This window comes from Drosophila pseudoobscura, chromosome X, assembly GCF_009870125.1.
Source record: "Drosophila pseudoobscura strain MV-25-SWS-2005 chromosome X, UCI_Dpse_MV25, whole genome shotgun sequence".
Lineage (NCBI taxonomy): Eukaryota > Metazoa > Arthropoda > Insecta > Diptera > Drosophilidae > Drosophila > Drosophila pseudoobscura.
Genome location: NC_046683.1, coordinates 2836191 through 2863908, shown reverse-complemented (window position 1 = coordinate 2863908; position 27718 = coordinate 2836191). Strand labels below are relative to the sequence as shown.

General features: G+C 48.3%; 4 protein-coding genes and 1 long non-coding RNA gene across 9 annotated transcripts; 4 read left to right on the top strand and 1 right to left on the bottom strand.

Annotated features, from left to right (window-relative positions):
* Positions 1-572: 572 nt before the first annotated feature.
* Positions 573-3212, bottom strand: Dsor1 (mitogen-activated protein kinase kinase 1). Of its 2 annotated transcripts, none has more exons than XM_015185848.2 (4): positions 2807-3212; positions 1360-1990; positions 938-1264; positions 573-842 (listed from the first exon to the last, which is right to left on the bottom strand). In XM_015185848.2, the coding sequence occupies exons 1-4, from the start codon at positions 2914-2916 to the stop codon at positions 729-731; spliced, it is 1182 nt and encodes a 393-aa protein (XP_015041334.2). In that variant the 5' UTR covers positions 2917-3212; the 3' UTR covers positions 573-728. The 2 variants fall into 2 exon arrangements, with proteins under 2 accessions (XP_015041334.2, XP_001355674.3); XM_001355638.4 differs by having other exon boundaries at positions 1360-1999; positions 2807-3209.
* Positions 3213-3266: 54 nt separating this feature from the next.
* On the top strand, positions 3267-5121 carry LOC4815499 (uncharacterized). Its single transcript, XM_033383591.1, has 3 exons — positions 3267-3402; positions 3470-3792; positions 3854-5121. Exons 2-3 carry the CDS (start codon positions 3629-3631, stop codon positions 5031-5033), a joined length of 1344 nt encoding a protein of 447 aa, XP_033239482.1. The 5' UTR covers positions 3267-3402; positions 3470-3628; the 3' UTR covers positions 5034-5121.
* Positions 5122-5698: 577 nt separating this feature from the next.
* Positions 5699-6453, top strand: LOC117184766 (uncharacterized). Its single transcript, XR_004470211.1, has 3 exons — positions 5699-5713; positions 5779-6141; positions 6216-6453. It is a non-coding gene; the product is annotated as an uncharacterized lncRNA (long non-coding RNA).
* Positions 6454-7233: 780 nt separating this feature from the next.
* Positions 7234-9444, top strand: ppk28 (pickpocket 28). Its single transcript, XM_001355640.3, has 3 exons — positions 7234-7708; positions 7779-9040; positions 9105-9444. The coding sequence occupies exons 1-3, from the start codon at positions 7518-7520 to the stop codon at positions 9440-9442; spliced, it is 1791 nt and encodes a 596-aa protein (XP_001355676.3). The 5' UTR covers positions 7234-7517; the 3' UTR covers positions 9443-9444.
* A 2815-nt stretch (positions 9445-12259) lies between these two features.
* On the top strand, positions 12260-27324 carry LOC6902251 (glutathione hydrolase 1 proenzyme). Of its 4 annotated transcripts, none has more exons than XM_002133742.3 (7): positions 12260-12686; positions 23147-23350; positions 23425-23528; positions 24324-24603; positions 24931-25344; positions 25807-26448; positions 26518-27324. In XM_002133742.3, the coding sequence occupies exons 1-7, from the start codon at positions 12628-12630 to the stop codon at positions 27017-27019; spliced, it is 2205 nt and encodes a 734-aa protein (XP_002133778.3). In that variant the 5' UTR covers positions 12260-12627; the 3' UTR covers positions 27020-27324. The 4 variants fall into 4 exon arrangements, with proteins under 4 accessions (XP_002133778.3, XP_033238763.1, XP_033238765.1 ...); XM_033382872.1 differs by having other exon boundaries at positions 23913-24603; XM_033382874.1 differs by lacking the exon at positions 12260-12686 and adding an exon at positions 17433-17744 and having other exon boundaries at positions 23150-23350; positions 23913-24603.
* The last annotated feature ends 394 nt before the right edge of the window (positions 27325-27718 follow it).

The following is a 27718-nucleotide window of genomic DNA, read 5'->3' as shown; positions in this document are numbered from 1 at the left end:
ATACAGGAATACACATTCCAGTAGTGCTCGAACAGGAACAGCTCCTTCTTTCAGCGGGTCAGCATTGCTAAAGGCCTTCGACAGCAGTTTGAAATAAATGGACAGCTCTCGAACTTGGGCGTAATTCGTTAAGGATTGGCTACGAAACACGGCTTAAGACCCATTCATGCCGTAGGGACGTTCCACTTGAGTCTTCACCAGGGGTTTCGCGGGGATTTTTGAGGTAAGATACTCACGAATGAAAAGTAAACCAAAAGCTGCCCAAGCAAACAATCGTTTTTGAAGAGTTTTTGAAACAGTTTTCTCTGATTTAACTTTGATTTTTTATTTTCGATTTTATAATTATTTTTGTTTGCTTTTGTTGATTGTTGGTTTTCTCCTTTCGTTGCGGAGTAATGAAACATGAAGTTTCTTTGTAAAAGAGCAAATAGAAACACACAGAGACATCGGAAGGATTCGAAAGAATTGGAAATACATATATAACATACATATGCATGCGATGTATATCGATGGATCTATATATATATATATATATATATATATATATGGTATGTGTATATGATACAACAGTATAGTACTTAGCTACATACAAATAGATAACGTGTATGTGTGTTTATTGTGCGTGTTCGTTAGTGAGTGCGGCACGGCGGGTGAGAGGGCCAATGGTGAGTGGTGGTGTGGTGAATGGGGAGAGCGCAAAACGCAAAACGCAGATCGGAATGCAACATTTAGTTGGGCGAAGTATTGCGTTTTGGTGTCGACGGCGGCAGGTCCATTGTCTTACACACCCATCCTGATATATCCACCTCCTCCACCTCCGCCTTGCGTATCCACGGATGACTCTTTACAGCAACAAAAAGAAAAGAATTCGGACTTCAGAGAACAGAACAACGATCGAAATGATTTGCGCAGCGGAACTGGTCCGGAATATACATACCAGCAGAGTCTTGAGATCGGCCCGCTCGTCGGGCTGCTTCTTGAGGCAGATGTCGACAAAGTCCTTGAACTCGCTTGAGAATGTCTCATGCTCCAGCTTGGGTGGCGGTTCATTTACTATATAGTCGAGCAGCTCGAAGATGGCCATCGCCCTCGGCTCATCTACGGGCTGATTGCTATCCTCGACTTTGTCGGCAAACATAGACGCTAAAGTGGCGGTGTTTGGCGGCGGTATCGGATACATGCCGATGGCCATCTCGACCAGCGACAGTCCCAGCGACCAAATGTCCGACTGTACTGAGTAGTGAGTGCCCTGCAGACGTTCCGGCTGCAACAGAAGCGCAGAGTAAAGTAGATTAGAGGGAAGCGGATTATTTAGTGCACATTTTGGCAAGGATCGATCGGCAAGGGAGTGACACTCACTGACATGTAGCTGCGCGTGCCCACAAACGAGTTGGCCATTGAGTCAATCAGCTGGCCAGACACTCCGAAATCACAGATCTTTATCTCTCCGCTGCTATTGACCAGGATGTTGCTCGGCTTCACATCCCGGTGGATGATGGCGTGCTTGTCCCGCAGATAACTAAGGCCTTTCAGAACGGCGAGCGTGATACGTCCCAGGATCGACTCGGGTATTCTACCGGCCCGCTTCAGTATGAGATCGAGTGAGCCACCGTCCATGTACTCCATGCATATGCTAATCTCACCGTCGCTGTAGAAGGCGCCATAGAAGCCGACAATGTGTGGGAAGTTGCACTCGTGTAGGACCTTTAGTTCGCGTAGGATTTGCTTCTTGATGGCCGGCTTCACCTCCAGATGAATCAGCTTCCTCGCCATTATCAGGTTTGTGTGCGTGTGTCGGACTTTCATGACTACGCCGCCGTTCCCGGAGCCCAGTTCGCCCAGCTTCTCCAGGTCCTCGTCCGAAAGTTCGCCAATCTTCTCCTTCTGGCTAAGGAACACTTTTATCCGCTTGCGCTCCGTGTCGTCCATGTCCAGTCCTTCTAGAGTCTCAGTTAACGCATCAATGCTCGTTTTTGGCTTTCCCAGCAGGCTATGTGTTCTTTAATTTAACTTTTTAATGAATTTTTGCGGAACAAAAACGAAAAATAGAACTAGGAGCGAGGAGTTGGACTGGATTGGATGGGATACGAGGCGAGGCGAGGCGATGGAGGGAAAGAGGTGAATGCAAGGCCAGGGTATACTCATACAAGGTACATTATCTAAGTGGCAGAGGACCCTCTTCTTGAGTAGCATAATCGCATTCAGTTGCACTTTTATGTATATGAACATGTACGTCCGTCGCTGCATGACAGAGAGCGAGAGAACATGACATATGCTACCCGTAGAGGAGAGTATGTATGGCCCCACCTTGTATACGTTTACCCTGTGCCATCACCATGTATCCTTGTCTCTTTTTTACTCCACACTGCTCCACATTGTTGTGGGTGGCTTGGGCTTGGGCGTATGTGTGTGTGTGTGTGCAAACTGACAACGACTACGACATCTCCTACAACAGCAGCAGCACACCCACCCATACACCATTTCAAAACAGACCCGGCCAACTGTTCATGCCCAGCACTCGCTCCGGGTAGATTAGGTTGCCTCGTATCGATCAATGACAGCACCCGCCTTCTAATGCAACTGCGCTGCCAAATTTGTTGCTTAAAGCGACACACTTTTCCATGGTATACCTCTTGAGACCACACCATATTATCGGCGAGATTACCTAATATCCCCGTACTGAGTGCTGGGTGTACACAGTGTGAAGCAGTCGAGCATTCGCTAGCCTCTGTTGACAAATGAAAACTGCGAGTTTTGCGAGAAATGCTGGGAATTATAATTAATTAGGAAGAAATGCCATATTTACTCTGTGCCCGATGGTGTTTTAAATGGCGGCGTTGGAGCCACTTGTGCGGCTGCAACAGTTGCCTCCGTATTCACCGGCGGCAGCACCAGGTTCAGCTTGTTCTTCGACATTTCGGCCAAAATGCAAAAACACACGCACAATAACAACAATACGAGTGCGCTGGCAGCAGCGACGGGTCGGCGTTTTGCGGATGGCGCGGCGGGGCGGAGCGGTGACGAGGGCCAGCTGCGAACGTCGATCCGGCAAAATTGTATAATCAAAATAAGTGCGGTGTGTGTGCTCCAGCCGCTTTGCAAAGGGCAAAAAAGTATAGTTTTCTTTGGGCTCCTGCCTGGAAATTCGCCGACACGGCTATACGGTCTTTTTTTTTTGCTTTGAAGCTGCGCAAGTGAGTGAGGTCGGTGCCCAAGGAGTGGTGGCGATACTGATATCGATAGTGTGCGGGAAACTATCGGCAGTACAAAATTCACCATTCTAATCAACAAATAACTCAAGTATTTGAATAATGTGTTTTTCTTCGAATTAAAATGATGGACACAAAACTACTTAGCCGCAAGGATGTTTTGTTTGTCAGTTAAAGCCCTTTAACGATATATGTACGTGTTGCTTCCGCGTATCGATACACTCAATACACAGCTATTCCTATTCTCTCATGTCCGACAGCTGATGGGTGTGTGGTATAGCCAAAACCAAAGCAAACCAACCCAAAATTAACTGTTTATCTTGGGTTCCGTTGCATGCCAAAAAACATGATAGAAGAGTGCAAATGATTTGCTGGAGGAACCGCTGGACAGCGCACTGGCGGTGCAGCTAGATCAAAAGATGGAGAACGAGCAGCATGAGCAAAGCTCGTCGCACGAACGCTTTGAGTTTAGCCCTCAAGCCACCGAGCTAGTTAACGTGGCCAACCAGGACTGTGATTCACTAGCAAAGCTGGCCTACAATCTGTACAAGCTGTCCAAAGACGACCACATAGTTATTGATCGGTAAGTAGTAAATGTCTTTTATGTAGACAACTTTTGACAATTAATTTGCGTCTATTGCCAGCAAGCGGAACGAAGTGATACGCACAGATTCCGTGACCCATCAGATGACCATCTACCGCTGCCTCGATCCCATCGGCATGGGAATGCGCCCAGCGGAGATTAAACACACTCCTCTCAAAGTTGGTCGCCCCCCGAAACGCATATCTACACAAACTACCTCAGCCGCTGCTGTGCCTCTCGGAAAGCCGTCACCTCTGCCACAGGCGGCAGTGCCGGCTGAGGGCACACATCGTACTCGCTCCGGTCGCCTGGTGCGTCCTTCGATGCCGCAAGCAGCGCCAGTTCCAACTGGCATAGCCTCGGAGCCGACATCCGCCCAGCTTCTGGAGGCGCTGGTGGCTGAACTACGAGACAAGGACTATCACGCTCCGATGCCAGCGCCAAAGACCTCGCCCGTTGAGGTTGGCGTATCGCAACGATCTGTTCCCAAGAACGCAGTTTGCCCGGGCTGCAACAAAATCTTCCTTGGCCGCCGCATGCAGCGTCATTTTGTCAAGTTTCCCGAGCACATGCCACGCCCATCAGAGCCCTCGCAGCCCCCGCAGCAGATTCAGCCAACTCAAGCTACGTCCCAGCCCCTTCAACCGTCATTGTTCGGACTTCTAACCACCCAGCTTCAGCGTCACTCTCACCTTAGCGAGGAGCAGCGAGCCGATCTCTTCTTGCACGAGTTGAATGACTTTGTGGTTCAGCTGCAGCTGCGGAGCACACGACTCATACGCAATACTTCCGGCCTGCATTTTGTAAATGCGCGTATTGCCCGCGTCCTGGGAATACCCGAGGGCCAGTATGCCTTGGACATGTCGGCGATGGAGTCGGCACAGGCACCCACACCGGAGCCAGAGCAACTGTTGCACGCAGGGCCAGCTGTTGGCGGAGGGCGTAATCTGGTCGACTACACCGGGCTTAGCATGTCACTGGACGATACGCTCACCGATGAGGCGGCCCAGCGCTTGAATCTGTCAGCGGGCGGAAAACTCTTGCCACCGTCCGAGGAGAGCCTGCTGAGAAACGTGAGCGACCTGATGCAGCCCCCAGTGGCGGGGGCACCGCCCACCTTAGGCCATGGGTATGATCATGCAAGCGACAACGCCGTGGAGGCGCTAAGCATGAAGGAGACGCCCAATGCGGCAGACATTCTAGATCTCAAAGTTGACTTTTTCCAATTTAATCCGAATTAGCTAGCTCTTTTGGCTATAGTTTCGACGCATTTGATATTTTTTAAGATAAATGCCAGAGTTTGTAGCACTTCTTTTATCTGTCCAACGATTTGTACCGATTTTATACATGTACATACACACAACGTATAGTTATTTTAGTGAAAAAGAGAGTACATACAGATTTGAATCTAATACGAGAAGATGGCCGCAAATGGATGCAGTCACGGAAGGCCGAAAGTTATTTACGAAGTTCCCGACTGCCTCACGAGAGAAGTTCATTAAACGCTGGCCCATGCCATTTGAAAATTTGAATTTTAAATTAATGAGTAATAATCATTTCAAGACCGTTTCTTTTCCTTCCCAACCTGTGCTGGGTGCAATGCAAGGTGGGGTTTTTTTGTTTTTTAGCCAAATATGCTGGCTTCGTCGATCTTTTATGAAGATGGTCGGTCATATTGGAACTTCAAGCTGATTGGAGTGTCTTCAAGACATAACAGGAATCTACGACCAGAGACCACACTCGAATCAGTCGTTCCCCAATACAATATTCTGTCAAAAGCAATAAAGACCAGTTGAAATGATGTGAGTGGCGGCTTACGTGCCGCGACACTACTGATACTGATAGTATATTTAAGTGGGAATTTCCATGGAACCACCGTACATATTGAATCTATCTATCTATCTATTGAAGCTTGACAAATGTATGTATTTACATGAGACAACGATATTTATAGTGGATGTTCCATAACCGTCGCATAAATAGCAGAAATAAAAGCAAGCTCATTGCCCAGACAGGACCGCGATGTGCTGGAATTCAGATCACACGGAACTTTTTAGTTTATCGAGTAAAGGAATGGGAATCTCTAACAATTTTCAATACATTTTTTGATCTACAGTAGGCTATATAATAGTTTTGTTTTTGCATATATAGGATATATAATATTTCCCATTTTATTTCATTATCAAACAGAGAGTCGACACGTTCACATCACATCACATCACTTGTCAGTAATTTTTCTGGGTTACTTTTTTGTAATCCAAGCAACACTGCCACATTTATCATCGGCATACTGGTACTGGTGGCTTGGGAGAGTGAGTTTGACAGATCGGTGTAATCCAAAATGTCGACGTAAGTAGACTGGAAATCTCTCCTCTAGTTGCCTTGGGTTATCCTGCCATTTTTTTTTGTTTTCTTGGATACAGAAACAGCAGCCCTTCCACAACCGGAGCCCTGGCAGCCCATTCGGATACAAGACGATGGTAGAACTGATGCTGGCTCGTGATATTGGACAGTGGTCTGAAATGTTCGACTTATCCACTTGTACACTTTATTCGTGATATTTCTGATGCTGAGGCCTGGCTCGAGGCACATCTTCAATACCATATGTTCTATTAGTAATTCTGAAACGCAAATAAATCTCGATTCAAACAAAAAACCTAACGAATTTTGTTTACTACTTCCGTTTTGGCATCCGTTTCTGATTGACATGCGGCTTTTCTGGTGTTCCAGTACCTTTAAGTACAGTTTTTTGCGTATTGAAGTGTCTTTTCTGATAAAACGAAGAGGCTGATTCCTCGGCAGGGTGGTGAAGCCTAAGGAGAGGATGGCTTATGCCACCAAAGTGCCGTCAGGAATAAAGCGTATTAAATTAATGCTGAATCTGTTAACAAAATGGAGTTTGAGTCAGACATACAAGGGTGTACATGCCACCGGAAGTTTGTCTCCACATTCCAACGCCAATGAAAACCACGAAATGAATCTTTATGAGCTATCGTTCAAAGGAGAAACTAGATCTGGACGGTCTATAGCACATCATACTGTGTTTCAACAAGCCTTTTCACGAAAATGCGATGGTGCCCAACGATGATGAGGCCTAACAGGGGCAGGCTTGTCTCTCTCTTGCTTTTATAGTCTCTCAGAACTGAGAACTCTATAGAAGAAGGACAGAAATATCGCCTGATTCTGATAAAGAATTTACGATGCCCCTTACTACTCGTTGACATAATTAAATACCGCGATATCTCTCAACTGGTGCCAGTCTACAAGTCGCGGGCCTTGGATCTTTTCACTTTCATGTTCGAATATTGGAGTTTTTGGAACACAGAAAAGGCATGCAGGTGGGAGTTTTGTTTATACTGGCGGTTCTGGGATTGTAATTGTGTTTTCTTGCCATCCACTGTGTTTATAGAGAGCAAATCGGATTGCTTTGATTTTCGACCTTTGGGTGTGGGAATCAACGCGTCCGACTTTGATGGTTGACAAACATTGGCATTTTCTGGTAGCATTGGGGCATGCCCCATGCCCCGCCATACATTCAATTTGGCAGTTATCGCTGCCAAATGGTCGTCTCTGTTTGCCCAGAGCCAATATGATTAGCGCTGATGACCGGACCTGCATTACGGAATGGGAATGGAATTGAAATTGCAAGTACCAGTGCAGTGCAGTGCGCCGCCCCTGACCTGCTATAAATGCACGGGGACCTGGCCGTCCCGGGCTAGTGCACCATGAAGGCGTTGACGGACAGCAAGCGACGCCTCAGCTTGTCCTCCAACTTCAATGATGACGACCAAGATGAGGACGATGATACCATGTGCAGCGGCGCAGCCGTCAAGCGGAGCATTGTCTACTACCTGAAGAACAGCACTCTTCATGGGCTCAAGTACATCGCCGAGGAGAGCATTACCATTCCAGAGCGGTGGGTCCTCTAGTCCTTGTCCTTGTCCTTGTCCTTCGCTTTTGCTTGAAGCTTCCAGTTTGAATTTCAGGGTCTTCTTTGGGATCTCCTTCGTTCTGGTGGTGATCCTGTCGGGCTTCTTTATATCGAACGTGTACGTCAAGTGGAGCGCCTCGCCCATCATTATCTCGACGAGCGCCAAGCAGAAGCTGACCAGCAACATGCCCTTTCCGGCCATCACCATCTGCAACCTGAACCAGGCCCTGCTGAGCCGCGTGCAGCGCATCTCGCGCTCCAGTAGCAACTTCTCCCTGCTGATGGGCCTCTGCGACCAGGGCGGAGACCTGACCATCTCCTACATTGGCACCTGGAAGTACTTTAAGGCGATACTGGTGGAGGTGGCCCAGCCGTGCGACGAGATGCTGCTCTACTGCAGCTTCGGCTCGCGCCAGGAACAGTGCACCATGCTGTTCAACTCGATTCTCACCGACGACGGCCTGTGCTGCAACTTCAATGCCCTGGACCCCTCGTACCTGATACGGAACTACAGCGACGATGTCCGGCTGGAGCCGCCCCAGCAGAACGGCCGCTACGAGGCCATCGACTGGACCGCGGAGCGGGGCTATGCCAAGAAGCTGCCCGAGTTCTACTACCCCCGAACCTCGGGCGGCACCGGGATACGCATGGGGCTCACCGTGGTGCTGAATGCCTCGGTGGCAGAGTACTACTGCACCAAGTCCATGAGCGTGGGCTTCAAGGTGCTCGTCCACAATCCCGCCGAGCTGCCGAAGGTCAGCAACTACGGGCTCATAGTGACGGCGGGCAGGGAGGCGAGGATACCCATCGAGCCCGTGTACGAGGACGCCCTGCCCTCGATTCGGTCCATCAAGAAGTCGGTGAGGCGCTGCCTCTTCTCGGACGAGAACGATCTGGCCTACTACCGCACCTACTCGCGCAAGAACTGCGAGCTGGAGTGCGAGGCCAAGCTGCTGCTCCGCGAGTGCAACTGCGTCCTCTACTACCTGCCGCGGATCGACCCGGCCTCCCGGGTCTGCGGGCCGAACGACAACATCTGCACGAATCGCGTCCAGACGGAGATCGAGTCCTCGCTGACGAACCTCTCCTGCGAGAACTGCTGGCCCGGCTGCTTCGAGCTCACCTACAAGGCCACCCTGTCCACGTCCTCGATTGTGTCCGATCCACGGTTCCAGTCCGGCGAGGACCTGCCCGACTACATCTTCAAGGGCAAGCACAGCAATGCCAGCGAGCTCTCCATTCTGCACTTCTACTACGTGACCAACACCTTTCGCAGCACCACCAAGTCCGAGATGTTTGGCTTCACGGAGTTCCTCTGTGAGTTCATGAGTCCCCCCCACCCCCCTCCCACCCTCCTGGCTCTATCATATCATCTTTTCAGCCAACACTGGCGGCCTCCTGGGCCTCTTTATGGGCTTCAGCATCTTCTCGGTGATCGAGATCGTCTACTACATTACTGTCCGTCCGTACTGCGCCTCGCGAACACTCCACCAACGGCGCCGACGGCGCCTCGAGCAGCTCCGCTGGCTGACCCCCATTCGCGCTCCGGCCAAGCAGCTCCAACGAAGACTACGCAGACGCCGCCTGCTACCACCTGCCTACAGCGAGCTCCAGCAGCGCCAGATGAAGGCGCGCCAGAAGCATACCCTCTGGCAGACTTTGCGCGTCCGGCCAGCGGATCCCGGGCCGGAGCCGCCTGTCTATCCCTACCTGGACTAGGATGGGGATGGGGATGGCGTTGAGGTTGAGCTTGAGGGAGGGAATGTACAATATCCGCTGCGTTGATTATCGATTTGTGGGCATGGCTCAAAGTTGAATGGCCACATAAATGGGAATGGGAATGGAAATGGGCCAGAGGAAAGCAATAAATAAAACAAAGGCTACGAAAGAAATAGAGAGGCCAACGAACGTGTCCGAGTACGGGTACGTGTACGGGTACGTGTACGGGTACGGGTACGGGTCCGGGTCTGTTGGCGTCACTTGGGGGCAAGGTAAGCGGCGGGGGGTGGCGTTGCACCGGAAGCACAGACAGCGCCCACTGTGATTCCGGATACTCCGATCCGATAATGGCGCTAATCGACACGCGAGTCCAATTTTAATTGATACTTTGGTCCGTTATTTGCTGCCAACGGTTCGGACACTGCCTCTGAGGATTCACAAATTGGCAAATAAAGAAATGAAGATTCAATAAAGCCTAAGCTTCATAATCGAAGGAACCAGTTTCGAAGGAGAGGTACCAAAAGACAGATCCATTTTCGAGGGATCCATTGTCAGTCATCCATTGTCAGAGGGTATCCAGGCTTCGTTCAGACCGAACGAATTGCCCTCGATTCGGTCTGGCGTAGAGAATTGTGTGCCAATTGAAAATGAATTGAAAGACAACTTTGGAATTGGCCAATTCCATTGGCTTTCGGCTTTTCTGTCTAACGAATTTTAAACATGAAACGAGCAAAAATATTCCGGGCCAAAGCCAAAGCTCCGGGCCACTGATGTCACTCCCTCGATTCACGCCGTCATGTGTTGCCATGTCTTTGCGCGAGTGCGTGTATCTGTGGGATGGATTTTTACGAGCTGCCTCGAAGGAGATAGATTTTAAGGCCGGGTCACACAACTCAAGTGGGGTCCCTCCTCTCGCGGCTAGGCGCGTCAATGTCAAGTGGGAAAGTGTCTGTTTCGGCGACTTCTTCACTTCACATCTCGCTCGGATCTAAGTACATAAGTGCCTCCTCCGCAGAGGAGCATACTTTCTGAGGGGGGGCATCACCACCCCCGTACAACCCATACCCCACTCCGTCGCTGAACTGCTGCGCTTTATTACACGGCCAGCTGGAATATCTCACATAGCACTTTCCTATATTTTTGTTCGGCTTTCCATTTTCCCGTGGAGCGGGAGGTAGATGGAGGGAAAGACTCCGATCGCCTCGATAGAGTGTAAACAAACAAGTGCCGGCACTAGATCTTGCTGGAACTTTCAGACGTATAGGTATAGGGGCCTTAGACCAGGGCCGTAGACAAAGAGGGGATGAGATGGACACTACCCCTAGGGGCATAGCCTTCAGTGACAGTCCACAAATCTCATCCGGTTTCTTGGTTCAATATGTATCTTGTAGATAAAAAGCAAGTTCCCCTAACAAAGTTCTGCACCTTCACTCAGATATTAAAGAAATATTGAAACTACTCTCAGTAATTTCCAATGAGCAGACATTCCATCTGTTGGTCCGTCTATATAGTATAAGCAATAAGTATAGTCTCTGGCCATATATTATTGCCTGTCTGTCGGCCAGGCCATTTTAGTTTCATTGTGTTGTTGTTGCTTCGGTCATGGTTTCCTCCAGTTTTATGGATGGATGTGTTATAGCGGTCTGGCCTGTGATTCATTCCAACCAAAAACCAACGGCGTGACCGATAACACGTGGTGCTGTTTCAGAGCACCTCATACCTCATCCCATCTCTGTACATACGACATCCCTCAGTTGAAGGGCTCTTACGAGTAGTATCTTAATACTAACAAAGTAGTTTTGGCCGTGCCAAATTGTGCTAGAAGTTGTCCTCTTACATACTCGTACTCTCACATTAAAAATCGAGTTATTGGAAGCGCAGTAGCAAAGACTATACCATACCGATAAGTTGCATGAAGAACCAGAAAGCTGTGTTATGGCGGGCCTGCCCAATGCCTACGGCAGCGTAGTCGGTCCCTAGAATCCAACAACAAAATGCACAGTCTCTAACGACGTGCACAAGTCGGTCCCCAGTCGAAAATTGAAATGGAATTCGTTCCTAATAAAATATATTGATGATTGCATGGCCTTTGGCTTTAGTTACGCTTGTAACTTGTTACGACTCCAAAGCGACACAGAAATGCCAGGAGGTTGGTAGATCCAGGAAAGATACATTGATGGTGGACTTATGATGTAACATTGATGCAGGGATAGGTACATATGTTATTACCTAGTATTCTATAAAAAAAGAAGGTAGTTAACTGCTCGACACAATGTGGGAGGAGGAGGAGTTATAGTCCGCGAATAATACCCTGAACGGTTCATAATTGGATCTACAAAGTGGTAGGGAGAATGCTATAAAGTTTCTAGTGGATCTAATATGATCAGTGATGCTTAAGCGACTCATCAAGTAAGTACAATGCTAATGCTAGAACTACTACAAAGTACCGGCATTATATTTAATGATAGCATTGAAATATGTGTAGCCCAAAAAAACCAAATAAAGAATCACCTGCCTTAGAGAACCATCCCGCACTGTACGCACATGGTATGGGGATGGGTATATGGTTACATATAGTATTCAAGTACTGGTCTATCGTATCTGTGTGTTTATGCTGAGGGAACAGCCGTAATAGCCGCAGCAACTATTGGCCATCCCACGTGGTGGATTTGGATATAGCTGGGGCTGTGGCTGTGGATGTGGGTGTGGAAATGAGGTGGAATCTCATTCCATGGAATGGTTTCGTTTTGGGAGCAGCAGCGTCATCCTCTGCCACGACTGGCCGCGCTGCTGCTGCTCTGCTGGTGCGCTGCTGCTGCGCCCGTGGCGGGCATCCTCGGCGGTAACAGAGAATTCAGTCAGCCGCCGAACGTCGCGAATGCCGCCGCAGCCAGACCAGACGCAGCTGCAGAAGTCGCTCAAGTCGCATGCGCAACATCTAAGCCGAACCGAACCCTGCCGAGCCGAGCCGAACCGCAACGAACCAGTGAAACCCTACCCCGGAGTAAAACCCAAGCCGTGTTCCAGCCTCGTTTTGATCATTAACCGTTGGTCTATTTTGTGGAATCGTTTTTTGTTTCTGTTTGGTGCGTGAATATATATATTCTTGGCGGATTGTGCTGACAGCAACGGAGAGAGAGAGAGAGAGAGAGAAAGCAAAGGAGACAAAAAGAACAAGTTGCACAATGCATTCCACGGCGTGCGGCGTTGGAGCTTCAGCCACAAACCTATCCACACTGCAATCGTAAGTCCAGAATTCCCGAATAAATAAACAAACAAATTTCAGAGTTACAAAAATTAGAAAAAAGGGCGGAAAAATATAGAAAGAAGAAATTTGTTTTACGAATATAATTATTTTGAGCAGTATTTTTGAGTTCCGGGTGAGGCATTCATATTCCTTGGGGAGCTTTTGTTGCCCAAAATAAAGTCTGTCTATAAGGAGAACTAAAAAATAAGAGGAGAACAGAATGAACAAAAATTTGTACGAGTCTTGGGCTTTACAGTAGCCCAGACTTGCGTTATTATTATAATTATTATTATTATAAAAAATTCCTTGGGAATATACTATTCTCCTGTACATATGTGCTCTCTTTTTAGAACCGTCGAATAGCTGTTTTCATGGCAAACCAAAATCACAATTCAAGCCGAAAATGTTTACATCTGCAGTGTTTAAAACAGAAAAAGATACAGAAAAAATAGAATTGAATTCCGCTCAAACGGATTCAAGGTAATCAAAGATCAAATTGTTTCAATATTGTTTACATTTACATCCGATTGGATAGGTGTGCAGTACAGAATAGAGAAAAGAGTACCGCACCCCCCAAAAGGCGGATGGTTTTATTTTCGGGGATGTTCAAACTTAAAGTTTTCCCGATTTTCATGGACCGCTAAACAATCCATCAAAGATGAAAAGGGAAATGCAAAGAAGGGGAAAACCAACAGGGAAAATTGTTTGTGATTTGGTTGAGGAGAAGCTGCGGCTGCGGGTGGGGGTGGGGTTGGGATCGTGTGCGGTTAGAGGGGGTCACATGCTGTGCTGTAAAGTAGCCCACAAGAAGCCGAACAATGTAAACAAGTGACTGCCCCTGCACCTGCCCCTGTCCCTGCCCCGGCTCCACAAGTCTCCTTCCATCACTCTGGCATTCCTCTACACTCCACTGCCAGCCCGCCTTCTTTAACACATACTGCTTCGGACCCTCTTCCGTTTCTCCCATCGTTATGTGTGTCAGACAGTCTGAAAATAGTTGCAGGATGATTGAGGGTGGGTGCATGGCCTGCCCCGGCTCATAGGAAGGGGGCATGCCACATGAAAGTGCAACAGAATGTGTGGGGAGCACACTTCAAAAAATGAGCAACCAAACAGCAAGAGCCCGAAGAGCAAAACATTTCCCCCACCAATTGATGGGTATGAGTGCCAAGTGCCCCAATTGACGAAGGGTATTAGTGGCAAGTGCTGATCAAGTTCCCCACTTTCCCAGTTTCCCAGTTTCCCAGCAGACTAGGCTTTCCTCGCCCCCGTCCCGTGGAGCAGCCCAAGGGCATTCGGTAAATGATTTTGTCATCACGTCGGCGTGCCAGTGGCAGTGGCACTGGAAGTGGAAGTGGAAACCGACATCAGCCAACGCACCAAAATGTATTGATAAATGTCTTTTTCCCAGCATCGACAGCCGCTGCTGCTGACTGCATTCGCACCTATGATAAAATAAAACAAAAACGATTCGAATGGGTTCGGCTTATGGCCATTGATGGGCAGGTCGCTGGGGATTCCGCCCACATAAATGCTTAAATATGTACGAACATACGTTCGTATGGAATACAGTACACGCTCGATAGGGAGATACAAGCCGAAGAAAATGCTCCCAAACCTATGCTCGTTATCGAGCCACCGCTTACCGCTGGCCCTTACATAATTGTATCTGTCTATTAATAAAATATGATAATGTTATGTAAGACAACATTATAATGCCCAGAAAAAACTGACACAGAGACTGGGAAAACAAACGACAGGCGAATGTGCTATATGGAATCGTCTATGCATATATTCCGATCCAGTATGGGATAGGGTTTATAGGTTCAGGGTTGGTTCCTTTTGTTCCTTTGATCCGCTTGTATAACTTTAATCTTAGACTGTAGCTTTTTGTAGTTTGTTTTTAAGTCTTTGCTAAGAAATAGCTCTTTTGCTATCCTGGACTTATACGAAGGTAGTTCTTCGATCCTCCAAAATCTACACGACTGGGACTTGGTTGAGGCTACTGATTAGGTGCTTTTCGCAGAGCGGGTATGTAGTGAGTAAAATTTGAATAATGGGAGCGCGTGTAGGTTCACTTCACGAATACCCCAAATGTAAATGTTTATATTTATTCTTGTTTATTTGTGTTTACCTGTAAGTTTTCTTATACCACTCGTAGTATTTTCCGCACTCCCCCCCACCTCAGGGCAAACTTCCAGTCCATTCGATTCCATTCAACTTTGAGTTTATTTGGGATCTTCAACAGTGGCCGGTCGCCCACACACCCATACCCATACCCATACCCATACACAGATGGACGAAAAGTGACAGTGGCAGAGATTTAGCATGGAAGTCCATTCCGCTGGCTGGTCTGTGATGCACAGTGGGATAAACAAGTCAAAGAGTGCCAATCGACTGGGTAATCAGAGGGGGGGGGAAGACCAGAGACCAGAGGCCGTCGACAGTCGACAGTCGGTGGCAGGTCATTTCTCGTGATGTATGAACCGTAATTAGCCCATTGTCATGCTGATGGATTGTGATACCGCCCACCTACCTTCGTACATACGTACATACGTACATACATACATACATATGATGTATCCGAGTTCGTGTCAAGTACACTAGCTGTCTCTCTCGCTCTGCCTCCCTGCTGCCCCTGGAGTGGCTCCTAACTGTACCACAACTGCTGATAATTTGTGCAATTTGTTGACACACATTTCAATTTTTGCGTTTGTCGTCTGTGGCTGCTGGAAAATTGCACGCTTGCCCCTCGCGGGCGCCAGCACGCCATCTGTTTTGACACGCATCCACGATCATCCTCCGTGTATGTACACATGCTCGTGCTTGTGTGCGTGTGTGCGTGTGTGCCTGTGTCTGCTCCGCTGTTCAATCTGCGTCTTATCGGGCCCGACACTGCAAAATGTCAAGCTGCAGCGGAAATCTTCGTGCCTCCACACACACACACACACACGCACACGCACGCATGTACAGCGGATGTGATGACCAGAGAAATATGCAAAAATATGCGCAGACCTGCCCACTTGCTCTGGCACAAACACAAACACATACGCATACGCATACGCATGTACCCGCATTGCACCTGTTCCAGTGATATGCCAATTCCATAAACTTCCAGTCGTGGAAGGAGAAAGAGTGGGTGGAGCCAGTGACTAAGCTGAAGACTCGGAACAGATAGGAGGTAACCCTGTGCCCGATTCAGGAGGAATCTCAGAACGCATTAAGCAGGTTTTCTGGTCTCGGTCTCGGGATTAGTTCCAGTATTCGATCCGGCAGAGCAGGGCTCCCTGCAGGGCTCCCTCAGTGCTCTTTTTATCAGTGTTTGAAACAAAATGCAGTTGCACCAAAAAATAAATACTAGGTGATTTATTGCAATGGCCTGGTACCATTGTATCTAAGGTACTGGCTAAAATCTGGAAAGAAACTAGAAATATGGGACATTTCGAAAAATTTGTCAATTATTCAAGGGCAGAGTGTCCACCATTTAGCGATTTTACAGCACATTTAACCAATTAAATATGTTAAGAGGGCTTATAAAACAAATATTGGTGTACCTCTATAGGCTTACAGAATACGGATGCGGATGCGGAACATGTGGTGTGGATCTTATGTTGGAATGAGGACGCAGCACCGATTTTCGGTCGACTTTCGAGTTTATGTCCAAATGTTTCACTTTTTTCACTCTCGTCGACTACGACGACCCAGAACTGTTTTATATACAGTCGAACATCCATCTAATATAGAATTATTTTGCGTTTGTGCAGAATAAAGAATTATGGTGCTCTGGAAATCAATTCGGTTGTATGTATACCAAACCTCGTTGTAAGGAATTTCGTAATAGAGAAATTTATACTCGTATTCTCCTCGGTTAAGCGGTGTTCTATTTACATCTGCGTATGGAAACTTATCACTCTCAGACTAGTGTTTTTCTTATCAAACACATTTCCCTAACACACAGAACATATTTTCTCAAGAACTGTGATTTCCCAGAAAACACTTCCAGGGAGGTTTCCCTTCAGACCCAACTTTCAGGAGAAAAAGCAGGGCACGTACTCTTTAAAGCTACCCACCGATGTATGTATGTATGTGTGCATTTAAGTAATCTACTATTTAATCTTGTGACTGTGACATTTGTCCTTCGGCAATGAACTGTCAAACATTTCTGGTAATCGAACGTCCCCACGGTGGCTGGTGGTGCTGCACTTTCCAGCGGATCTAGTAGAGCAATCAAGATGGATGGATTGTGGTCAGTTCGATGATGTGATGATGTCATGGAGTTGTCTCTCACAGTCACACGAGTATTCCCACCACGTTATCATTTTCGGTACGATTTGTTTGCTTCTCACTCTCACACTCTGTGTGCGTCCACTTTTGTGTGTCACTGTCAACAAATTGCTTTTAATGGCCTGCCGGCGGGTGGGTGGCCGCACAGCCTTTTCCTCCGCCTGGAACGGCAATCACGCCCCCAAAGTGACAATCGGGGGAGCTCAATGCGTCGCGTCGCGTTGCGTCGTGTCCATCGGGGTCGCCTAATTTTCGTGATTTCCGCACGCCAGCAACAATTTGCAGTGCAGCATAGAAGCAACAGTGAAACAACAGCAGCAGCAGCAGCAGCAGCAGCAGCAACGACAGAAGCAGCAAAAAACCAACAGCAGGCAGCGACGCAGCGTCGGCGCAGAGTCTGACGAAGTTGCCCACTCGGCTAGACGAATCGCAGAGGCTGCCTCTGCCTCGGCCTCGGCCGCGAACCCGTCCCGTTCTTAATTCAGTTGACCAGACGACGTCGCAGACGCGACACGCGACTAAATCAGCATACAAAACGGCTAAAAGAATATAATTGCGAATCATAGAAAAGTTATAGAACATATGTACACATAGCACATACGATACACACAGCACACATAACATATACATACATATACGCACATATGTACACCTCGAGGAGAATGCGAGTGCCTTTCACGCGTCTGGAATAGTGCGCTGTGCAAGAAACGCGCGCGTTTTTGAAAACCGCAGCACCACCGCGCATAAATCCAAACAAAATCCACGCAAAAGGTGACAAAAAACCACATTATATACACAACATAACCAATTCTGTTTATTTTTTTTTTTTGTATTTTTATTTAATTTTGTTGTTGTGCGTGTGCGTATCAGGCCAGTAAAATCAAATTGCAAAAAAAAAAAAACAAAAAAAAAAAAAATGAAACGGAAACATATAAAAAAGGTTTTATTTCTGTTGTACTGTTGTATGTTGACTCTTGGGCCGGCATCCGCCGCCAGGTCCGCCCACCTGAAACCACAAAACTGAAGGAAATCGACTATCATCGCATTTGATACACTTGCCACCCTATCGTTGCACAAATATCGGACGAAGCTACAGTCATATGATATGCGGTCTTGTGGCCGGGTCTTAAGCAGGGAAAGTTGCTCCTAGAACGCATCTATAAGATGATCCTTAATACAGGCCGATGGGACCATTAGGAGGTTAAGGGCATGGGTTGGGATATTCCCATGTCATAGTACCCTCTGGAAGGGTATAAAAACGTTGGCGACACCAGCAGCAAAAGACAGAAAAAAACAAGTCCAAGTCCAAGTCTAGGGCTACCATCTCTCTGCTCTGGTTCGCTCTGCTCTGCCGGGTGCTGTGTGTGCTTTTCGTTTCGTTTGAAATTATTAAGCATATTTATAAATAACCAAAATAAAACAGAAAATGGTGGCAACAAAAAATCTAGAAAACAGCAGAATGAAAACCAAATAAATGCCAGACGCCAATAATGCCGCCAAATGCGTGGAGCAGCGGGCACACTTGTTGAGATGCACTCATTCCTGCTGGTTTCCGTTCCTGAAGGCCATCGGAGATGGTGGGGCTAGACGAGTGGGCAAGAGAGAGAGAGAGAGGTATGAAGGAGAGAGAGTGTGTGTGAGAGACGCTAATCTGTCAAATTCTTGAATACTTTCGTAAATTCTTTGCTTCATATAATGAAATGAAAAGAAAAGTGGAAAATGTCCCATAATGAGTGGAATGCACGAAAAGAGATGAGATGGGATGGGATCGGATCGGATGGGAAATCTGTAATATCGATAAAGACTTTTACTTGGCAACTATCCAGGAAATGCTTTCCCTCTCCCAAACGCCTATGATTGATGAAATTGAATATTATATTCCATGAAATTGGGCAATGGGCAATAATACTGTAGGAGTTCAAGACTATAGATCGGATTAGTTCTTCCGTTAAGAAATACTATATATGGTAATGATTTAGTTACGAGTACTAGTACTAATAGCAAATCAGTTTTCCTTTCAAGAATTCCAAATAAATACTCTTTTACTCTTTTCAGTATATTTTTAGTATTCTTACCCTCTCTTAGGCAATCACAGCTATGCATAGATACATTTATATGTCCAGTAATCGTACTATATATATGAACGTTGTCTTATTCCCGTTCTTGACTCATTTTTGGACGATTTGGCCAAGCAGAAATTCATTTCCAAAACCAAAAGCCATCGAGAGATAGCCGTATATCTCGCAGTTGAACAAATATATACATATACATATATATTGTATATATCCAAAGCATTATTCGCTTTCCATAGATTTCATTTGAGATGGAAGACCATTTCACGGCACCACATTTTTAGTGGGGACTGTAATCCCGTGCGGTAATTTAATAAGTGCCACATCCAAATCCGACAACTGGTTGAGTTTTTTGTGTGCTGCTGAGAGTGGCAAAGGGGGAAACAGAACATTTATCCTTTGGGGGGGGGATCAAAGAGTCCCCCAAGACTTCACAGTTGACGTCTCGCACATCCAAGCCCATATCCATTCAGAGCAAGTGCAGTCTTTATCAAGCTCAATTCTGAGACCCGGCTCAATTGCTCCACAGATCTTGAATGCTATCCCAGGCCAGAGTCTGGGGCTGGGTCTGGGGCTGGGGCTGGGGCTGGGGCTGGGCCACTTAGTCTAACAGTAATGGACGCTAAACGCTGTCTCGTTTTGGGAAGCCGCTGAGGCTGCTGTCGAGGTTGCTGATTGCTGACAAGTTAATCAACAGCAGCATAAGGCATTATTCCGCCCCGATCTCCCTCAACCATACACACCCACCCATCCATCCATCCATCCATCCATCCATCCATCTATCTATGCATATGTGTATGTGTATTGGAGCAGATACTATAATGCCCGACACTTTCCACTGTCTATGGCCCTGCCAGCTAATCTGTACTCCCCCCCCCTCCGACCACTCTCTGTGTCTATCTGAAGTACCCATATGTGTACGTACCGCTCGTATGCGATATGCACACACAATAGACACTCGTATGCACCCGCATGCTCTGGTGGAAACGGCCCTGAACTTTGGGGCGAGATCAATTTGCACTGTCACGAATTGGATTGGAAATGATGCGAAATGTGTCAAAATACAATAGCAACACACGACACAAATAGTAGTATCAACTCAGGCAACTCGGGCAACTCGGGCAACAAACACGCTACTTATTGCCATCTGCTCTAAAAGGCAGATCATTGTTTGAATTCAATGCGAGCTGCTTGCTGGGCCCTTATCCCCTTATCCCCTTATTCCCTTATTCCCTTATCACTTCCAGTCGTCCCCCATAAATCGGTTGTCTTGATCGGTGACTGTGTTGAGCCTGGACCAAAAGAGGTCTCTGCAGATAGTGCCAGTCTGCATCTGCTTTGGGGATTTGTTTCACTTCTTATCGTCTTATCGTTCTGGGGACGAGTAGAGAGAGGGTGCTCCTATCTTGACCTCTGTTTCCTCTGCAGGAACCCTGGATAATGCATTCAAGCGGGGGTGTTGTTCGGAGGCAGTGCACAAATAGTTCCGAGCTGACGCATCCATAAGGCCGAAAACGGGGTCACCCGGGTGTCTCTAAGTGCACGGCCTGGCACATACTCTAACACATGTGTATGTCTAGTACTCGTACTCGTACTTGTTGTTTAGGAGGAGCATGAGCATGAGCAAAAGCAAACATTAACAGTTTTATGCTTTGCAATTTGAAAATGCAAGTGGGTCGCCTATCCCTCGCCGGATTGATCATCGTTCGGACCTGTCTTTTAAACATAGATACACACATGTACTCGTATGTATGCATGTGTGTCCCCACTCCCTTCTGTTTTCACTCCAAATTTGATTTATTTGCGTTCGTCTTTGCGCATTTTAATTGTATTTGTTGTCAAATTGTTGTTGACTTAATTGCCCCCCACCCCAAACGTTTCGATCCGAAATGCAAATTGAGTTTCTGTGCCATTGGATATGCCCGATCGACCGTGATCTATGGCTATGGCTCTGGCTATGGCCCTTGGCGGCGCCCCTTCCTCTCTGTCCGCCGCCACTTGACTTGGTAATCGAAGGCTCTTTTATGGCATAATTATTTAGAAATTATATATGTATATTTTCGGCGCGGAAATATCATAGCGATGAGGTCTAGCTTCACCGAATCACAGCTTTCGCTCCAAACAATTATAGATCGATATTAAAGGTAGATATCGCATGCAAAGGCCCGAAAATTGATAGACAACAGAGACCCAGACCCGTATTTCTCGCACTGTACCAGATGACCTCTGTTCCTCTGCCTTCTGACTCTGCCATTGCCTCTGCCGATTCAGAGCAAGCTCTGATAAACAGTCGGAAAAGATGAGAGTAAAGCCAAGATCCGGCACTCCATGAAACCACAAAGATATCGGACTCCGACGTACATATACCATATCCATACATATAAACAGCATATTTGCAGTGGATGAAAACTCTCAGTGTCTACTCATTTCTCATTTGTATAATTAATTTCAAAGTTTTTCGAAGCTGGCTATCAATCAGTCGACTCACGTAGCTCATATAATGACAATCAATTCCGATTTTCAATCGGTTGTCGGTCCGAATTTGTCTTTAGGGGCGCTGCGCATGCGCCAAAACAGTCGGAAACATCCGTCCAGCAGACGTCTGCAGACATACATAAATATGTGTGATCAGAGAAGGAGGAAGACTGACAAGGCAGAAGCAAAAGATAGAAAGAGTGGCACTGAAAAAATACTATAGATAGTATTGAAGAAGATCCAAAGAGAGAGTGGAAAACTACCAATTGCTTACCTAAAACTGTCCCATTGCTGTGGGATCCTGGGAAACAGGCGTCATACGAGTAACGGACGGGGTTTGGCGAGAAAAGAGCGAGAAAAGGGGCACTGTTGGAAGGCATGGCATCATCCCATCTCGCTACTCAATTCAATGGTTCAATGTGCCATTTTTCATAGGACTATGGGAGGATTGGGCAGGTGGATCGTAAACCCAAATCGCATTCCGCCTGCCACGTAATTGCTGCTGGCTGGTTCTGGCCACTGCGAGCCTACGGCGGGCGGCCATTTAACGAAAACGAAATGAAATTAAATGCAGCTGACCTAAAAATGCAACAAATGCCTGCCACGTGCCATGCCACGCCATGCCATGCAACAAAAGTTGCACAAGCTCTAACAGCAGCCACAAAAGCCGATGGCTAATATAGGGTGCCCCAGTCGCAGTCGCGCCCCAAAGACCAGAAGCTCACAGCTCATAAGCCAACTCTGAATTGGTTGTAAATGTTTCAGCCAGAAGGGCATACACAGCCAACGATCTATTAGATCTGTGAGGCTGCCACACACCCTGTATGGGCTGCTTTCCTCCACAGCAAGTGTCGTCACTCGTCGTCACCGTTTCCCGGCACCAGTCTATCGGGCAGCTGCAGCGTTAACAATTACCGCGTGGCCCAGGTCCGGGTACGGGTCTGGGTCTGAGTCTGAGTCCGGAGCCAAAGGTCCGGCGTGCTGGCTTTGATGGCTCCGCCGTAGTGGCAATTAACCCAATTGCTGAGTGCAATGACTCCGCCACGAAGCCGCAGAGCCGCGGACCACCCGCCCAGCCCAGCCCAGCCATCGGCACTGCCCACTTCCTCCCGTGGAACGACCACGCAAGGTTGCAATCACAACATTCAATTATGGTTATGGCCGAAACAACAAATGAAAAGCGCAGGAAAATGCATTTGCTTCTGCTTCTGCTTCTGTTCCTCTGCTGCTCTCCCGCTCTGCCAGCTGCGGCGCTGACGTGTGCCTGACCCATTTTTCCAGCCACCCACACACGCACGTAGACAGCCACACAGCGGCATACATATGTACACATAAATACATATATGTATAAGCCACATCCTGCCTGACGACAGGGCTGTCGTCGTCGTCATCGTCGTAGCTGTCGTCGTCGTTTGTCGATTGCTGAAAGACTCTGAGCACTGTCGAGGAGGGGAGGGGAGGGGAGGGGGAGCGGTGGGGGACTGTTTTCGCCCGATGGGGGACTGCGAACTGAAAGCGATTTCAGTTTGCTTTGTGGCCTGCGGGCGAAAACTGTTGCATACTCCCGGGCGCTGGCACACATCTGATTGACTGACTGACGCTCTCTGTTTTCCCTCTTCGGCATAGAAGCACAGCAGCTGCATCCACTGGAACAGGAACTGGACCCGGAGCCACAGCAGATGCCCTCAAAATGGTGCACCACAGCAACGAAGATGCCATGAACAAGATTCCCCTGAAGTCGGCCAGCGGCCTGGACTCCGACGAGGAGAAGAATGGCGGTGAACTGATGCAGGACACCGCCGCAGCCGAGGAGGCGAGGCGCGAGCAGATGTAAGTTGGAAAGAGGGTAGAGGGGGCTCAGGGGGCTGTACTAAGAGGCAACTAATTCTGCTCCTTTTTCGCAGGAGAGCCAAGCTGCTGGCCTGGATGAAGAAGCTGACCATTGTGCTCATCTGCTTCATTGGCATTGCGCTGATCAGCTACGTGATCATCAGCCTCTGCTTCAGTGGTGAGTACAGATCGTACGGGTCCTAGGGAGAGCAGGATCGAGCCAATCACACCCAGCTAACAAGTCACTCCACACCCAAGCCAAACTAAACCATAAACAGACACAGACACAGACATAGACATAGACAGACAGACAGACCGATAGACCGATAGACAGAAAGACTGACTCTTTCGTATTCGTATTCGTATCGTTATCGTTATCGTTGCTTTCTCTGCATGTTCCGATCCATCCTAACCAAGCACCAGGCATTTAATCAAGCTCAAAATAATTTCTTCTATTGTGGCACCCAAAAGTATTCACATGAAAAAAACCAAAACGTAAAACTTTACACCCTAACCTCACCTAACTGCAACTGCACCTGCAACTGCAACTGCAACAACGAAGACTGGCCCAAATCGACGCCACACAGAAACAGCACCACAACAGCAACAGCAACAGCCACAGCCACAGCACCAATAATTGCAACAGCAACAATAATTGCAACAGCAAGCACAACCACAGAGGCAACAGCAACAGCGACAGCGACAGCAGAAGCAACAGAAATTGCAAGTAGCACAGCACCAACGGCAACGGCAACGGCAACAGCAACAGCACCAATTAGCACTCCAACAGCACCAACAGCAAGAACGGTTTATGATAGCACCACAACAAAACCACCAACAACAACAATTTCAACAATAGAACCAACAACAACAACAACAACAAGAACAACAACAACAGAAAGCACAACTACAGAAAGCACAACAGCAGAAAGCAATCCTAGCCACAAGACACTTAAAACATTTACTTTGACAGATGAGCAGCCGCAGGAACAGCCGCACCAGGACCCGGAGGAGGCGACCCCCATCGGCAACCTCAATTTGCTGGACGGGTCGCCGGGCGGCACCACCACCCCGGCAGAGGACACACTGCCGAATGTGGCCGCCTCAACGTCGGCGACAGCGGCCCCAACACTGTCCACTGTCTTCGCGGATCAGGTCAAAATCGATACCAGCGAGAAGTTCGATTCCATTCTGGGTGTCTACCAGAAGGCGGCCGTGAGCTCCGACAACCTGGAGTGCAGCAAGATCGGCAGGTGAGAGATCGAGGCCAAAATGGGATGGCTCCCATGGCTTAGAATTTGAGTACAATGCTCTTAGTCCCCCGAATCACTAAAAATCGATGTGTGTATTCCTGATCGAAGCCTAAATTACCGAGCGAGCCCACACATCCATGTCTGTCTGAATTGGTCAAGTCCGATCTAAGCAGATAAACAAAAAACCATTGATGAAATAGGGCCATCCCCATGTAAAGCAACACGTTAAGCCACACACTATTGTGGCAGACCAATGTGATGCATAATGGCAGATGGGACTTATAGCTTATTGACTCGTTCTCTCCCCTCTCCATTCTCCCGCTACAGCGACATACTATCACGGAACGGCAGTGCTGTGGACGCGGCCATCGCCGGGCTCCTGTGCAACGGCCTGCTCACGCTGCAGAGCATGGGAATCGGCGGCGGCTTCCTGATGAACGTGTACAGTCGGAAGGAGCGGCACGCCACCTCCATCGATGCCCGCGAGGTGGCACCCTACGCGGCCGAGCCGGACATCTTCGACAAGAGTCCCGAGCAGTCCTTCGAGGGACCCTTGAGCATCGCGGTGCCCGGCGAGGTAATGGGCTACCATGAGGCGCACTCCAGGTTTGGCCAGCTCCCGTGGGCGGAGCTTGTGGCACCTTCGCTCAAGCTCTGCGAGACCGGCTATCATGTGTCCAAGCACATGGCGAGGGCGCTCAACCTAACATGGTCGAATATCAAGGATCAGGAGCAGTATCAGTGAGTAAAACTCTTCACTTAAAATGTAGATCTAGCCGCAGAATCGTATAGTGTACGAGTACAGGTTCCATTTGGGTGACAAAAAACCAGACACTCTTCTTTCAAGTATTACAATTCACCTCCCTAAAATCCATCCATTTCGAACGGCTTACTTTATGTATGTATTAGTACTTCATTCCGTTCGCTTATGGAACATTTGTACAGCTTATCATTGTTAGTTGCTTTTCCTTGAAATTACAATTGCTTCCAAAATTACACACTCATCAATGAGTCGGTAGCGGAAATAGAATAGACACTAACTTGTGTCGTATTAGCCCTATTCCATGTTTACATTTTCTTTAAACTTAGAATCCCTTAATGTTCTATAACTTTTTATGGGTGCGAACCTGGCAAATGTGGGGGGGTCTTTCTGGCTAATCTAACCTCTTTAACCTCTGATCTTTGAATCTGTTTCGCACTCAGAATTTACTTGAACAAGGAGACAGGCAGGCCGCATGCTGCTGGAACTGTGGTGAAGCCGCCGAAGCAGCTCTGCGAGTCGTACAAGCTGCTGGCAGACAACGGGCCCCTGGACTTCTACAACGGCACCTTGGCCAAGCTGCTGGTGGAGGATCTGACGGAGTTGGGCAGCATTGTAACCGGCGACGATCTGCAGTACTACTCCGCGGACGTGGTGCACTCGATAACCATGGAGCTGGGCGAGGACACGCTGTACGTGGTGCCACCTGTCAGCTCGGGCTCGGTGGTGGCCCATGCGCTGAGTATCCTGCAGGGCTACAACTTTACCAAAGACGATCTGGCGACTGAGGATCTGCGTGCCCGCACCTTCCATCGGTTTGCCGAGGCCGTCAAGTTTGGCTTCGCCCATCGCTCAGAGCTGGGCGACTTGCACTTTATCGATGTGCGAGAGCTGGTCAGCAAGCTGAATAGTCCGGAGTTCGGAGCCCAAAACCGCGCCAAGATCAACGACAGTCACGTGCTGGAGGGTCCATCGGCCTACGGAGCTCAGTACGGGACCAATGGTGACCCCGATGGGACCTCTCATCTTGTGGTCTTGGCCCCCAACGGGGATGCCGTCTCGGTGACCAGCTCCGTCAATTCTTAGTGAGTCCGCATCGGTTTCAGGTTCCCTATTCGGTTCGTATTTTAATTGCTGATCGTTCTCCTTCGCAGCTTTGGCTCTGGCCTGATTGGACCGCGGACCGGCATCGTTCTGAACAACGGCATGAACGACTTCGCCGTGGAGAACAATTTTTATGGACTGCCCGCCTCGCAGGCAAACATCATAGCACCCCACAAGCGGCCGATGTCCTCGCAGTCCCCAGTCCTGTTGGCCGACAAGGCAGGCGAGATTCGTCTGGCTCTCGGAGCGGCCGGCGGCGCTCGGATCATTCCCGCTGTGGTCGAGGTGGCGGCTCGCGTCTTGTGGTTCGATCAGGATCTGAAGACGGCGATAGATGCCCCGCGCCTGTACCACCAGCTCATGCCCGATGTCCTGGAGTACGAGCAGGGCGGCTTCTCCGACCCGCTGCTGCAGCTCCTGGCCAAGCGGGGACACGTCCTCAAGTCGGTCAGCAATGTCCTAACATCGGTTGTCACGGCCATAGCGAGGAATGCAACGGCGGTCTATGCGAATGCCGACCATCGCAAGCGTGGCGGTGTTGCCGGCTTCTAGAGGTCAACCCTCCCAGGCCTCCGCCTCCGTCTCCATCTCCGCCCCCTCCCCACCCACTCGCACACAGCCGCACACATTCACACACCGCATTGAGATTAGATGAGCAAGAGCAGGAGCAGGAGAAATTTAAGTGGACGGATGGGGCTCAGTATCAGGATCAGGATCAGAGTCAAGATCAGCCGCAGCATCAAGTGAAAAGTATTTAAGCTAGCTATGTCTTTTTTTACATACTATGTATATCGTACGTTATATAAATTTATATGCTACTACCTAACTACTACCTTATACAATAAACAATAAACAAACAAAAAAACCACAAAAAATACAAAACTTGTATTCTTTCAATGAATGGAATCCCATCCATTCTCTGGCCAACTTCGAATCAAAACTGATACTCAAAATGAGTATAGAGGTATATTCGATTCGTGGTGGAACTAAATGTGTGTAACACCCAGAAGAAAGCGTTTCCGACCCCACAAAGTGTAAATATTCTTGATCAGCATGAAGAGCCTAGTCGGTAGAGCCATGTCTGTCTGTCAGTCCCGATAAGCGCCACGATCTCAGAGACTAGAAGACTACTGCGATATCACACTGTTACAAATGTATTTCGAAGAATGAGCCCTCACGATAATCATGATCCTGGGAGAATTGGGAAACCTTTCAAGTGAAAATCTCTAGAGTTTTCTTTGGCACCCACCG

Bases quoted from the DNA above. Each gene is read 5' to 3' on its own strand.
- Dsor1 (XM_001355638.4), bottom strand. From the start codon at position 2,916: ATGTCGAAGAACAAGCTGAACCTGGTGCTGCCGCCGGTGAATACGGAG. The intron at 2,000-2,806 runs GTAAATATGGCA...GTTAAATTAAAG, and splicing joins AAAACACCATCGGGCACAGA to AACACATAGCCTGCTGGGAA. The intron at 843-937 runs GTATGTATATTC...GTTGCTGTAAAG, and splicing joins CCGATCTCAAGACTCTGCTG to AGTCATCCGTGGATACGCAA.
- LOC4815499 (XM_033383591.1), top strand. From the start codon at position 3,629: ATGGAGAACGAGCAGCATGAGCAAAGCTCGTCGCACGAACGCTTTGAG. The intron at 3,793-3,853 runs GTAAGTAGTAAA...GTCTATTGCCAG, and splicing joins GACCACATAGTTATTGATCG to CAAGCGGAACGAAGTGATAC.
- ppk28 (XM_001355640.3), top strand. From the start codon at position 7,518: ATGAAGGCGTTGACGGACAGCAAGCGACGCCTCAGCTTGTCCTCCAAC. The intron at 7,709-7,778 runs GTGGGTCCTCTA...TTTGAATTTCAG, and splicing joins AGCATTACCATTCCAGAGCG to GGTCTTCTTTGGGATCTCCT. The intron at 9,041-9,104 runs GTGAGTTCATGA...TCATCTTTTCAG, and splicing joins TGGCTTCACGGAGTTCCTCT to CCAACACTGGCGGCCTCCTG.
- LOC6902251 (XM_033382872.1), top strand. From the start codon at position 12,628: ATGCATTCCACGGCGTGCGGCGTTGGAGCTTCAGCCACAAACCTATCC. The intron at 12,687-23,146 runs GTAAGTCCAGAA...TCTTCGGCATAG, and splicing joins AACCTATCCACACTGCAATC to AAGCACAGCAGCTGCATCCA. The intron at 23,529-23,912 runs GTGAGTACAGAT...GCAACAACGAAG, and splicing joins CATCAGCCTCTGCTTCAGTG to ACTGGCCCAAATCGACGCCA.